The sequence below is a fragment of the Rhinopithecus roxellana genome, chromosome 4, assembly GCF_007565055.1.
Source record: "Rhinopithecus roxellana isolate Shanxi Qingling chromosome 4, ASM756505v1, whole genome shotgun sequence".
Lineage (NCBI taxonomy): Eukaryota > Metazoa > Chordata > Mammalia > Primates > Cercopithecidae > Rhinopithecus > Rhinopithecus roxellana.
In genome coordinates, this window is record NC_044552.1 from 87,299,376 (window position 1) to 87,312,201 (window position 12,826).

Genomic DNA, 12,826 nt, shown 5'->3' on the forward strand with positions numbered 1-12,826 from the left:
GAGTGGAGCAATGCCTTCAAGACGCTGAGAGAGCTTATTTTTAATTTAAAGTTGTATGTGTAGTCAAACTATCAATGAAATGTAAGGATGGAAAAAGGGTGTTTTAGACATTTAAGACCTCAAAAAATTTAACTTTCATATACTATTTCTTAGGAAGCTATAAGTGTTTTAGGAAGTGCTCTAGTAAACAAAGTAAACTAGGAAATGGGAAGTCCAACACAGGATGACAAAGGGAGGTCATGGGATCATCACTGTATAGTAGGCCAAGAGAGCAACCATACAGACTGGCATAGAAGGACAACTGCAACAGAGACATCTCTGGTTAAAAACAGGGACCTTATCTGATATTTGGGTACAAAAACCCTTCAAACTAGTGATGGGAACATGGCAGACCTGACAGAGAAGTTGGATAATTTTTAAGGTAAATTTGTAGAAAGTTATGTAAATGTTTAAAATGAGGCAATTATTAATTCCAGGAAAAATAAAATTATGCAAAAGAAAATCATGTTACATTTGCCCTAGAGTATACAATATTTATAGTCATAATTAAATAAGTTAGTATGTTTACTAAATATTATGATGTAACTATATAATAGAAGGCAAAGTATGTGTGTTAGAGAGCTAAATCATCATGTAACATTACTGAGAAGACATTAATGTCTAAAATTGTTACATCAAGCAACATAATAGCCATACTATTTAGATACACTAAGATAAATAACAGAAGAAACAACTTTTGAAGTCAAAGTGATTGCCTCTGGGAGGGAAGGAAAGTTCAGGCAGGTACTGCTATTTTTTATCATAAAGCCTTTAGAACTTACTATTTTATTTTTTAAAACTGTGTACACATGTTACTTTTGACACATTTTATAGATATATAAAAGGAAATAAGGCCACCATTGTCTGATTTGTTTTTAGACAAGATATTTATTTTGAAGTTCCAAATGACATTAGCAGAATTGTGATTATGTTTACCGAATGGTGCATGGGATAAAAAGGGTTCTAAAACACTTTACTAGATCATCCAAACCCTACAACAGACACTCATGCATCGAAATTCTTATAAAAGGAGCACTTCCTTACTCCTTCCACCCTCCCCTCAAAATACTCATGTTCACAAAGAACAAAACTTTACAGCTTAACCAACAAAAAAAGTGTCATACAATAATTCTAAGGCAATATTTCTATGAAGACAGGAGAGGTAGCAGGCTGAACCACATTCACTGACCCTATCTCTCAGCTGCTCTTCCTCACTAGTCAGGTTTTTCCTGTGTACCCCACTTCATTATTTTCATCATCCTTACCTCTCTGTTTACTGGACATTCCCCTTGATCTAATACCAAACTTAGCCAGTCTAACTGTAACTCAGATGATAATCTGACCACTTCCTGGTAAGAACAGATGGTTAATGTTGTCACAGTGATTAATAAATACAAATATGCATTAATTTAACAATGAATTACATTTCATCCCATCCAGGCATGAAGAAGTTAAAAGCTGGACTCACTGACCCTGTGTTAAAATTTAGTGCTAAACATAAGCAACAACACTGGGGCGTTGTTATTTTATCAAGACACCTGAACATAGCAAAATTAATTTTGTTAATTTTTATTAACATAGGACATACTAACTGAATATTACTTAATAAAATCAAGGTTACAAAGAAACTCACTAGCCAATAAACAAATGATATTCACTTGACTCTTGGTTGAAAGATTTTCTATTAATTAGTAGTACACAGCTATTTTTATCAATTTATGCTTAAACTGCCTTATGATTTCAATGAAATTTCTTAGCTTTTACTTACTGAATAATTTCTTCAACTGGGAATCTTTTCATAATTCAAAATTAATGCATCCTTCAATGCCTTCTACTTAAGCTGGGTGCATTTAAAATGCAACATGATTCTTTGAAAGGTGACTATGACATTTGAGCATAAAGCCTATAAGAGAAAGAAATGTCTTCCCTCCCACCATGCTTCACAGAGATCATATGAATGTTCCATACTCTTCATATTTAGCAACAGGAGTTCCTTAGAGATCAAACAGCAGAAAATAGGAGGAACTTAGGCCATCAATGCACTTGTAAAACAGATAAAACTCCAAATGTATTTTAAGATTCTATCTTCTCCACAGATGAGAAAGTGCTGAAAGGGCTCTTCAACTTTTCTTGACTGACATCCTCTCTGTGCCCCAATTAGAAAAAGAGTTGCAGGATGGTAGTCCTCCTTAAACAGCACAGACTCAACCTGGAAAGACTGGCGAAACCCCTCTCCCCCAACAATGTATCCCAGAAAATAAACTGCCAAGTGCAAGAGGGACACAATTTTCAGAATAAATAACATTCTGAAGGACTGACAAAACAAAGACTATTTTTAGACAAAGAACGCACCAAATACTCCAAAATTTCAGGATAACCATACATCAAGTACTTCGTGCAAGTAATATTTTTACCAGTTAAGTCATTATGAAATACACATTCTTTTAACTGAATTTCATATGTTATATAAAACTTGAAAAGTGTGGCACATTTCTACTATTAACCATTACATTGCTTTTTGTTTTTTAAAAAAAGTATATATTAATCAAAAGTATACATTACCCAGGCCTTTTGATTTAAAATATAACTGAAGGAAAATATAAACTCTGAATAAACAGGCATTCTTCTACACAAACATGAGTTATTTCAGTAAAAAAAAAAAAAAAAAAAAAAAAAAAAAAAAAAAAAGCAATTTCAATATAATCAAGCCACCTCTGATTAATACATACATTTTCATGCATGTGGAAAAATTATTTTTAACTAGAACTTTAAGAATAAGTTCCATAGCAAACAAGTTACAGCATTTATTCAATAAGGAATATTAAAATAATTCCAGTTAGTAAAAAATAAAATAACTTCAACCATATACATATTATAATTTATCATGTACATACTCCAAAATCCCCATAATTTAATTAGGAAATTTACAGAACATCTTTTTAAAGTATGTCTTAGGAAAATCAACCAAAACAATTGGTGCATTAACTAAAGAGAATGTGCATACACATTGCTATTTGACCTATATGCAAAAGTAGAATGAAATACATAGGAAATTAAGGTTACTGCTTTCAAAAATTTCTGGAATATTAGTACTTAAGTCAAAACACTTACCTGCAAAATAAAAACAGCCTGAGGTATTTCCAAAGCTGAAGTAATTTTCTGAATGTTAAATATCACAAGAATGAAAATAGTCTCCATTAAGCATTTACATGTGGTTTACAGGTGAGGCAGAAGATGAAGCTCTGCCAAGCAGTTTTCCCATATCACCTGAATTCTTTCTTCCCTTATAAAGCATAAGCTTCAAGGGAAATGATTACATATAAAAACATTCCAAGTGAGTTGGGGTTTTCCTGACTGCAACATTTAACCAAATGGAAAGAGGAATTTTTTAATTCTCCTAAGCAGGACCTACCCAACCACTGCAGACATGAGCATTAATTCTTATGCTAGATAAGGTAAGCATGTCCTTTGAAATCAAAGCTAAGCTTGACAAATAACTGTACTGGATAAACTGGATACATGAACCTCAACAAAGATGGTATTTTAAGCATTTATACACATGAAAACGATTAAGTATATTATTTAGATATGGTCTTTCTTCATCTTTCTCTGAATCCTGAAAGGTTAGCAAGTCGTTATACTCATACTTGTAATCCCTTTCTCCACAAAATACATACACATATATAGCATCATATGTCAATATAATATCATCAACACAGCATAAAGATTTAAGCAGTAGACACAAGTCACATGAAAGAGGCTCTATGCATCATGTGGCCTGTCCCAATAAAAAGCAAACATTAGAATGCCATTTCAGCAATTACAGTGTTGATATGATCAATATAGCTAATTTTTTTATACCCGTCATATATTTTCAGAAGCCATCCGTAGGGAAGAAGCAAACAACAAAGACTGCTTTTTTTTAGAAAAGTTATGTGCCAACTTCAGAATGACATACTAACCAGACATCAGCATTCGAAAGCTAGGTTGAATAGGACTGGCCTTGATGCACATGCAGATGATTTGCTTTCATAATATAAAATTAAATGGTAATGTCAGCTGTATTACTACTGTTTCTATATTTATGATTAATTACTAGCAATACAACTCCCAGAAGGAAGGAGATGGATCCAACAGCGATGTAAGCAATCCCCAAAAATGGATTTTTTCCTCCCATCCATGAAATAGTGCTCAAGATCATCCGTTTTCGTCCATCAAAATAATGTACAGGGTAATCTGAAGGGGGTATAGGAAGATTTTTCCATCTCTGGTTACTTGATGTTTAAAAGACAATTTTAAAAGTTGCCATTTAATTGTTGGTAATTCATTTGTGTAATTCTAGGATATACAGGTACCTTACTCCTATGTTCTAAATCACAAACACACAGAAAATATTATCTTGAAAGACTGATTTAGCAAATTAAATGTCAGTAGTAAAAGCCAAAATATTTTACCAAAACAAACAAAATGTAAAGGTTACGTAGTTTCTTGGGTGCTTTTGCTCTCATTACATGGAAGGGGTAAAAGGCCTCAAAGGAATGCAACGTGAAAAAAATACTTCAAGTGAACAATGAAGCCCACACAAGGAGACTGACAGACCAGGAGAAAACGGAAAAATCAGGGACTAGAAGTCTCTATGAGCTCAAACAGCACATGTAGCAAGAGTGTAGTTATGAGAGAAAAGGCTCTGAGCAAAAGGTCAAAAAGCATAACAAAGTTTTAACTTGCTGATTTAGAGCAATGGCAAAACCCATTCTGTGACACAGCTGATAGCTAACGGTGGAAGTGAAGGGTGGGCTGTTAAGGAGATTTAGGAAATAGGGCACCAGTATACTAGATGAATTATCTACATGGACCAGTTGTAGAATTTTGCAAGAGGTAAGGTAGCAAAGAAGCCAGAACCAAGTCTCCATGCAAAAAGTTTACAACTTTTTCAAAAGCATCTTTTGAATGTAGGGTTAGGCCCTATCTGTTTCTCTAGTTTCTTCAACTCTCCATCCCCACAGATGGGTCCCTATGGGTCCCTAACTCCCAATGGCAGGTTCGGTTCTGCTAACTTCTTAAATCAACCCTAAACTAAGGCAGGAATGATTTTAAGACCTCTAGCTAACCCAACATTCTGTGGGATACAGTATCAAATTGCCCATGCTAGTCTCTCTCTAGTATCCCAACCCTAAAGAAACAGGTTTCTGCCTTCATTCTAGAAGTCTTCAGTTCCCACCGTATGCCCAATTTTGATAATGAACCCTTGATGTTTTGCAGGTCCAAATTTCTATCTTATCAAGTCTTCTCAATCTGCCGTATATCATGCATTCCTTTAGATAGTTCTTTCAAAGTTGGGACCCTGCTGCAGAATTCCTGTGTGGCAATTATCTATCAACTAAGAATTCCTCAGTGCTTCACAGACTTCCCTTCATTGTGCCCTAGGCTACAGGTTGCTAAATGTGCCCTTACTCTCTAGAGATTTTCTGGATGCTAATTTTAACAGAGCTGCTCTCTAGTTTGACTATCTCCTCAGGATAATGTTCTAGAAACCAGCACTTGAACTGGGTCTGTCTGTCCAAAACTGCTCCAATGTGGATTTAGTTTCAAAAACTTGGTCACTTTTAGCTTGCCATAGCAGGCCATATTTACTTGTGTATTCAGGTGCAATATCAAGAGACTAGAACCCAAAAAAAACCTTATTGTGAAATTGGGTCTATTAATTTAACCATTTACTAATCCATTTTAAAACCAAAACCCACCTGGATTATGACTCATTTGGATTATGAAAATAAAAAATGCTGCCGGGCGCGGTGGCTCAAGCCTGTAACCCCAGCACTTTGGGAGGCCGAGACGGGCGGATCACGAGGTCAGGAGATCGAGACCATCCTGGCTAACACGGTGAAACCCCGTCTCCACTAAAAATACAAAAAACTAGCCGGGCGAGGTGGCGGCACCTGTAGTCCCAGCTACTCGGGAGGCTGAGGCAGGAGAATGGCGTGAACCCGGGAGGCGGAGCTTGCAGTGAGCTGAGATCTGGCCACTGCACTCCAGCCTGGGTGACAGAGTGAGACTCCGTCTCAAAAAAAAAAAAAAAGAAAAGAAAAAATGCAAAGATCAGCAAACATTTAAGATTCTAGCATTGGGAGATCTCTTCACTCACAGTGTATGTAAAATATAGGCTCCAGATTAAAAGATGTAAAGACTTTGGTTAGAATAAAAGAAATTACTATTTCCCTCCTAATAAAGACTGCATCTATGCAGATATGGGTTGGTGTAACTGAGTGAACTAGCGGAGATGCAGCCTATGTTGGTAGCTGAGAGTAAAATTATGGCTTTTGGAGTCAACAGCCTGGTTATGAACCCCAACTCATTATTATTACCTGTGTAAAGTCAGATAAGTTACTTAAGTGCTCGATATTCCTGTATTCTGGTCTATAATAGGGAGATATGCTGCTGCCTGAATTAAATAATGAGCAGAGAACACTCAGCACAGTGTTAACACATAGAGTGGAATAAATGTTATTTATCAGCACTGAATGTGAACTTATTAATGTGGAACAAAACAGCTAATAATAAAATGTTTTGAGTTTTGATACTACCAATAGATCAAAATTATAAACAATTACATTGATACAAATTAACACATCCATTGATTTTTAATATCTAAAAACATATATATTAAAACAGCCCAGTACCACTCAACTCCCAATTTTAGGTACTCTCATTGGCCTTTACATTAAGTCCAATTACAATCTCCCTTTTAAAAATACCTAGCTTGTTAATAAATCAATCACCTACATTTTAAGTAATTTACCAAACAATATGCTTCAAATCCCAGTACCAAGTATATGCAAATTGAAAACATTACTAGAAGATATAAATTTTAAAATACATTCTCGCATATACCACACATACTTTTGTAAAAATGTAGATCCCAAAACTAAAACCCAAGGTAACATGCCACATAACACATATAAGGCTGGAGTAGACTCCTTTCAAGCTCTATGAATCTGTATACCCAGCCAAAAAAGGATACTGTATGTGATATTCAAAGAGTATCGTCCAGCTGGTAATGTTGGGTGTAAATCACTTTTCCTTTCTATAAGACGATACAACTTGCGAAAAGTAGGTAATGCTGCAGTACGCATCCAAACAATAAAATCCTCATTTATGAATCCATTATTATCTGGGTCAGAATCCAGCACGTAAACTGGGTTAAGCCAGTTCACAGGCTTTGTTGTACCTTAAAAGGAGTGGGGAAGGGATGAGGAGACAAAATATTACATTGTGAAATTAAAGTGACAGAGAAACAAATACATTTGGATAATAAATAGGGGTTTATTCAAAAGAAGCTTTGCTGCAATTTTAAAATATTATAGCTGAAATGCTTATAAGATACCACAGAAACTGAATTCATAATTAAAAGTATACATTTCCTTTAGAATTTTAGTACATTAGAACATTTACCTAACTTGGTATGAAGGTGAGGAAAGAAAAATTGTTTTTTTCAAAGCATAAACTTTAAGATTCTGAAGACAGAAAATTTTAAATACTTCATTACAACTCCTAGTTTAATTTTTTAAGGGATATTAGTAATGTTTTACCTTTAAATCGTTCTTCCAGGTTGTCTCCTCCAGGGGGATTTCTGAATTTCACATTTTTATCTGTCCACCAAGCAATACCTTTCTTTTTCAAAGTGATAGGTACAGGATAAGAATCATTGCCAATAAGAAACAATTCTAATGTATCTAAACACAAGAAAAGGAAGACATTACTAAATATCTCTTGAAAACTCATAGCATCTGCTTAACTCTGTGAGAAATAAGGACCTGATATTTGCTTCCAAAAGTGGTTGTGACAGAGTAGGCATATGATTCACATTTGTTCTTTATTCCTATGTGGATTAACTATGGTAACTTTATAATGCTAGGTGGACTTCTCTTCCCTTAACAGCGTTCTAATTCACCTACCCATAGGCTAGCTGACATGCACTAAGATCAAATGTTTTAATATTAAGCCAACTATAATTGCAAGGTAAATCTACCTTTCCTTCCTTCCTTCCAATAATGCATCCCTAATTGCTTCTTGCTTATCCATTTATCCGTCTGCATTGTCTAATACAACAGCCACTAGGCACACAGGGCTACTGAGGCTTTTGAAATGTGGTTGGTCCAAATGAGTATGTTCTGTAAGTGTACAATACACATCAGATATCAAAGACTTAGTATAAAAAATTAGAATATGAAGTATCTCAACTTTTATACAGCATTACATGCTGAAATAATAGTCTCTTGGATATATTGTGTTACATAAAATGTATTACTAAAATTAATTTCACTTGTTTCTTTTCACAGTTTTAAATAGGACTATTAGAAAATTTAAAATTACCAGGCCAGGCGCGGTGGATCACGCCTGTAATCCCAGCATGTTGGGAGGCCAAGGTGGGTGGATTACGAGGTCAAGAGTACAAGACCAGTCTGACCAATGTGGTGAAACCCCATCTCTACTAAAAATACAAAAAATATAGCCAGGTGTGGTAGTGGGCGCCTGTAATCCCAGCTACTTGGGAGGTTGAGGCAAGAGAAATGCTTGAACCCAGGAAGCAGAGGTTGCAGTGAGCAAGATCACGCCACTGCACTCCAGCCTGGGCGACAGAACGAGACTCTGTCTCAGAAAAAGAAAAAGAAAAAAAAAGAAAGAAAGAAACTGTAAAATTACCTACAAGACTTGTATTTACAGCTCACATTATCTTTCTATCAGATAGTGCTGCTCTAAACGATCAATTATAGCTCCTTTTCAATGACAAAAACAAAGTCAGTGGGAAGGTCAGCCTGACTTTTATTTTAAGTTATATGAAATACGAAGATTAGCAGAATGTTTCTGCTTCTTTCTTCTCAGAGACAGAAATCCATTCTAAATGTAAGTATGCTCAAAAGAAAATCACAAAGCATTATAATACCCCATTCAATACTCGATTTAGTTTTAAATGTTGGAGTTTCTCAATTTCATTCATGTTTACTAATCAAATCTGTAATGAAATTATGCAAACTGTCCTAATTATATATGTCTATATTTGTATCTATATCATACCATTAAACATGCTGTTGGCAATAGCTCCACAAGGAGCAATTGGTTTGTCTTCATTTCTTCGATAAGGCTCACATTCCTTACTGGGGTTCTGGTTTTTAGAAGGAAAAGAAAAGAGAAATTATTATCCAGGCCTTTGAGAGAACTATGAGCTATCCCTAAATTATGAGCTATCCCTAAATTACTGATTAAGAATTCAACACCTATATTTTCCTCACTTGTAATACATAGGTCTGTAATGTAAGTAGGCTATAAATACCACCACATTTAAATATTCAAAATGTATTCTGAACATTACTGTCTTACCTTTTTAACATAACCTTTACTTGCATATGTTTTGTCATATACGCATATATCAAATAAACATCTTTTTGATTTTCTTATCACAGAAACATTACCACAAAGGGTTTTCTGCCCAAGAAAAATTAAGAAATGGTCTATTGCCAATCCAGTTGTGATACAACAAGAAAATCTTAAACTGGAACTAAAGACGCTAGAAGTTCTAGTTCCTTGGGCAATTCCTTTAATTTAACTGGGCTTCACAAAATAAATATGTCCAACTATACAATCTCAAATTTTGTGATTTGGGGTTAAATCCTATATCTAAGAAAGGAAGGAAGGAGTCTAGTGCAGATTCCTAGAATATATCAACCTTTAAACTGTACATCCAGGTACAAGAAAAACAAAAACGCTACAAAGCAGAACATTTGCCTGTGGTCCAGATTTGGTTTTGACTTAGTCCCTACTAAGGATCTTAAAGAGGTGTGGCAGTTATGGGATTCAACTAGAAATTGATGTATCAAGCCTGAGGTTAGGTGTCTGTCTGAGCTGGGACCCTCCCGCCACATTAAGCTATGTCTCAAAACACATAAACATACCAAGATAATCTCAATTTGAAATTAAGAAGACCCTAATTAGACCTCTTAGGATTATTTCATTACCAGCTAACCTTGACTTACATCTATATTCTCCATGTCTAGACTGGAAAAAAGCACTTGTGTGAATGGAAAAGATAAGAGAAGGCTAAGGAAGCCTGTGGCAGGTATCTCATAAAGTCTCTTCAATGTTTGACTTCTCAGCTATTTGGTCCCTACACCATCTGTATTGATAAAGCTATTAACATTAGGGCAAATCTATCTGCTAGCCACTAAATTCTTAAGGAAGTTTTAAAAGAAAGGAAAATATTATTTACTACCTATGTGTCAGGTACTAAACTAAGCAATGCTAGGTACTTTGCATTAACGGGCTTACAAAAGCTATTTGACGAGGGTCAGGTGCAGTGGCTCACGCCTCTAATTTCATCACTTTGGGAAGCCAAGGCGGGAGGATCCCTTGAGTCCAGGTGTTCAAGATAAGCCTGGGAAACATGGGGAAACCCCACCTCTACAAAAATACAAAAAATTAGCCAGGCATGGTGGCGTGCGCCTTTAGTCCCAACTACTTGAGAGGCTGAGGTGGGTGGTTTGCTTGAGTCCGGGAAGCGAAGGTTGCAGTGGGCAGAGGTCATGCCACTATACTCCAGTCTGGGTGACAAAGTCAACCCTGTCTCAAAAAAAACAAAAACAAGCCGGGCATAGTGGTTCACGCCTGTAATCTCAGCACTTTGGGAGGCCGAGGTTGGTGGATCACGAGGTCAGGAGTTCAAGACCAGCCTGGACAATATGGTGAAACCACATCTCTACTAAAAATACAAAAATTAGCTGGGCGTGGTGGTGCACGCATGTAATCCCAGCTACTCAGGAGACTGAGGCAGAGAACTGCTTGAACCCGGGAGGCAGGGGTTGCAGCGAGCTGAGATCATACCATTGCATTCCAGCCCGGGTGACAGAGTAGTGAGACTCCATCTCAAAAAAAAAAAAAAAAGCTATTTGATGAGTACCTAATATGTAGCACGTACCATACTAGGTGCTAAAAACAGAAAAATGAAAAGAATACGATCCCTATTTTTAAGCAACTCAAAATGTAACAGAGGAAGCAGACCCTTACAAACCAACTGTCATAAGAAATAAGAGCCAGGATGAAGATGTCTACATTCATTCAGCAAATGTTTATTAAATGCCTTCCATGTGCAAGCACTAGCCAGGCACTTGGTAAATAGTGATTAAAGAAAGTCATGCTCCCTGCCCTCATGAGCTTACAGTATAGCTGAAAAGAAAGATAACAGATAAGCAAATATGTAATTATAAATTACAGTAGGTGTTATGAAGAGGCCATTCGAGTATGTAATGGAAAAAGGATAGGAGGAGCTGCTTTAGAATCTATGGTAATGAAAAGTTTGACTCTGGAGGAGGTATCATTTAAGTTAAGACATAAAAAAAGACCAGGAACCAGCCATGTAAAGAAGCAAAGAGAACACCACATGCCACTAAAGAAGAACTTATTTCTGTGAAGGTAATGGTGAATGTAGCTGGAGCATGCCAAGAGGGAGGATGATATGTGATGAGATAAGAGGATTATGCATAGCTCAGCTCATCCTGAGATTTTACTACAAGTGCTAATATGACCACTAAAAGATTTTAGGTAGTGAAGTGATATTTATACTTTTTAAAAACATCACTACAGCTGCTATGAGAATGGCCTGGAAAAGAGGAGGATTGGATGATGTGAGACACAATTTGTTTATCAAAGCAAAACGTGGTAGTGACTTGGAACAAAAAAAAAAAAATGAAATATGTAAAGAAGCACATTTTTGCATGGAAGGACACTTAGAAAAATAGCAGGCCTTGAGATGAGAAGACCTCCAGGGAAAGAGTAAAAATGGCATTCTAAATAAATGAAATGCTAAATGGCAAGATGAGCAGATGACTTGTGTCACAATGCATGGTTAGGGAACAGCAAACAAGGCCCAGGGCAGCCAGGCCTTGTTTAATGTATTAAAGATAGTATATAAGATAATGAGGCTGATGCCAGATTGTAAAGGGCCTTACACATAGTATCCGGCCCTTTACAGAAAAAGTTGATCAATTCCTGGTCTGGCCTGAAATCTTTGCTTGCAGTTTATAAGAAAAGAATCAGTTTCAGTTTTCTTTACCCTCAGTGAACAGAGCACATATGTAAATAAAATAATTGTAAATCAGCCACCATTTCTGGGGTTTTGGAACACACACAATCTATAATCCCAAAAAAACACATTCAGAAAGGTCTAGAAACTTGGTGTATCTCACAGTACATCATCTTCTCTGGATTTGAGTGCTAAAGATTGGATCCTATGGAATAAACCCCACATAGATTCAAACTATCAGAGGCCTAACCAGAACCCTGTGTATATATACCAAGGAATCTTTAAGTAGACTTGTATTGCTTAAAATCCCACACATCAGGAACTGATGATCAGCAATAAAACCAATCAGGGCAACCTAGAGCAGTTACAGTTTACGTTTAGGAGGCCCCTGCTGCTCACAACATAGTCCTAAATTGTATTCTAAGAGATTTGTCAATTCTAAGAAATCCTACATAGCTCGGGGCCTCTGAATGTGTGTTGCATTGGCAACAGTAACATAAAATACTTAGGGCCGGGTGATGGTTCACCCATGTAATCCCAGCACTTTGGAAGGCCGAGGCGGGCGGATCACCTGAGGTCCAGAGTTTGAGACCAGCCTGGTCAGCATGGTGAAACCCCGTCCCTACTAAAAATACAAAAATTAGCCGGGCTTGGTGGTGCGCACCTGTAATCCCAGATACTCGGGAGGCTGAGGCAGGAGAATCACTTGAACCC

General features: G+C 36.5%; 1 protein-coding gene across 1 annotated transcript in view; it reads right to left on the reverse strand.

Moving 5' to 3' along the window:
- Positions 1 to 907: 907 nt before the first annotated feature.
- Positions 908 to 12,826, reverse strand: part of TMEM30A (transmembrane protein 30A) — a 32,142-nt gene continuing 20,223 nt past the window's right edge. The window contains exons 4-7 of the mRNA XM_010372229.2: positions 9,115 to 9,202; positions 7,629 to 7,772; positions 7,061 to 7,267; positions 908 to 4,275 (exon numbers count right to left, since the gene is read on the reverse strand). Of these exons, the coding sequence (XP_010370531.2) occupies positions 4,082 to 4,275; positions 7,061 to 7,267; positions 7,629 to 7,772; positions 9,115 to 9,202 (633 nt within the window). The 3' untranslated portion in view covers positions 908 to 4,081. The remainder of the gene's footprint in view (positions 4,276 to 7,060; positions 7,268 to 7,628; positions 7,773 to 9,114; positions 9,203 to 12,826) is intronic.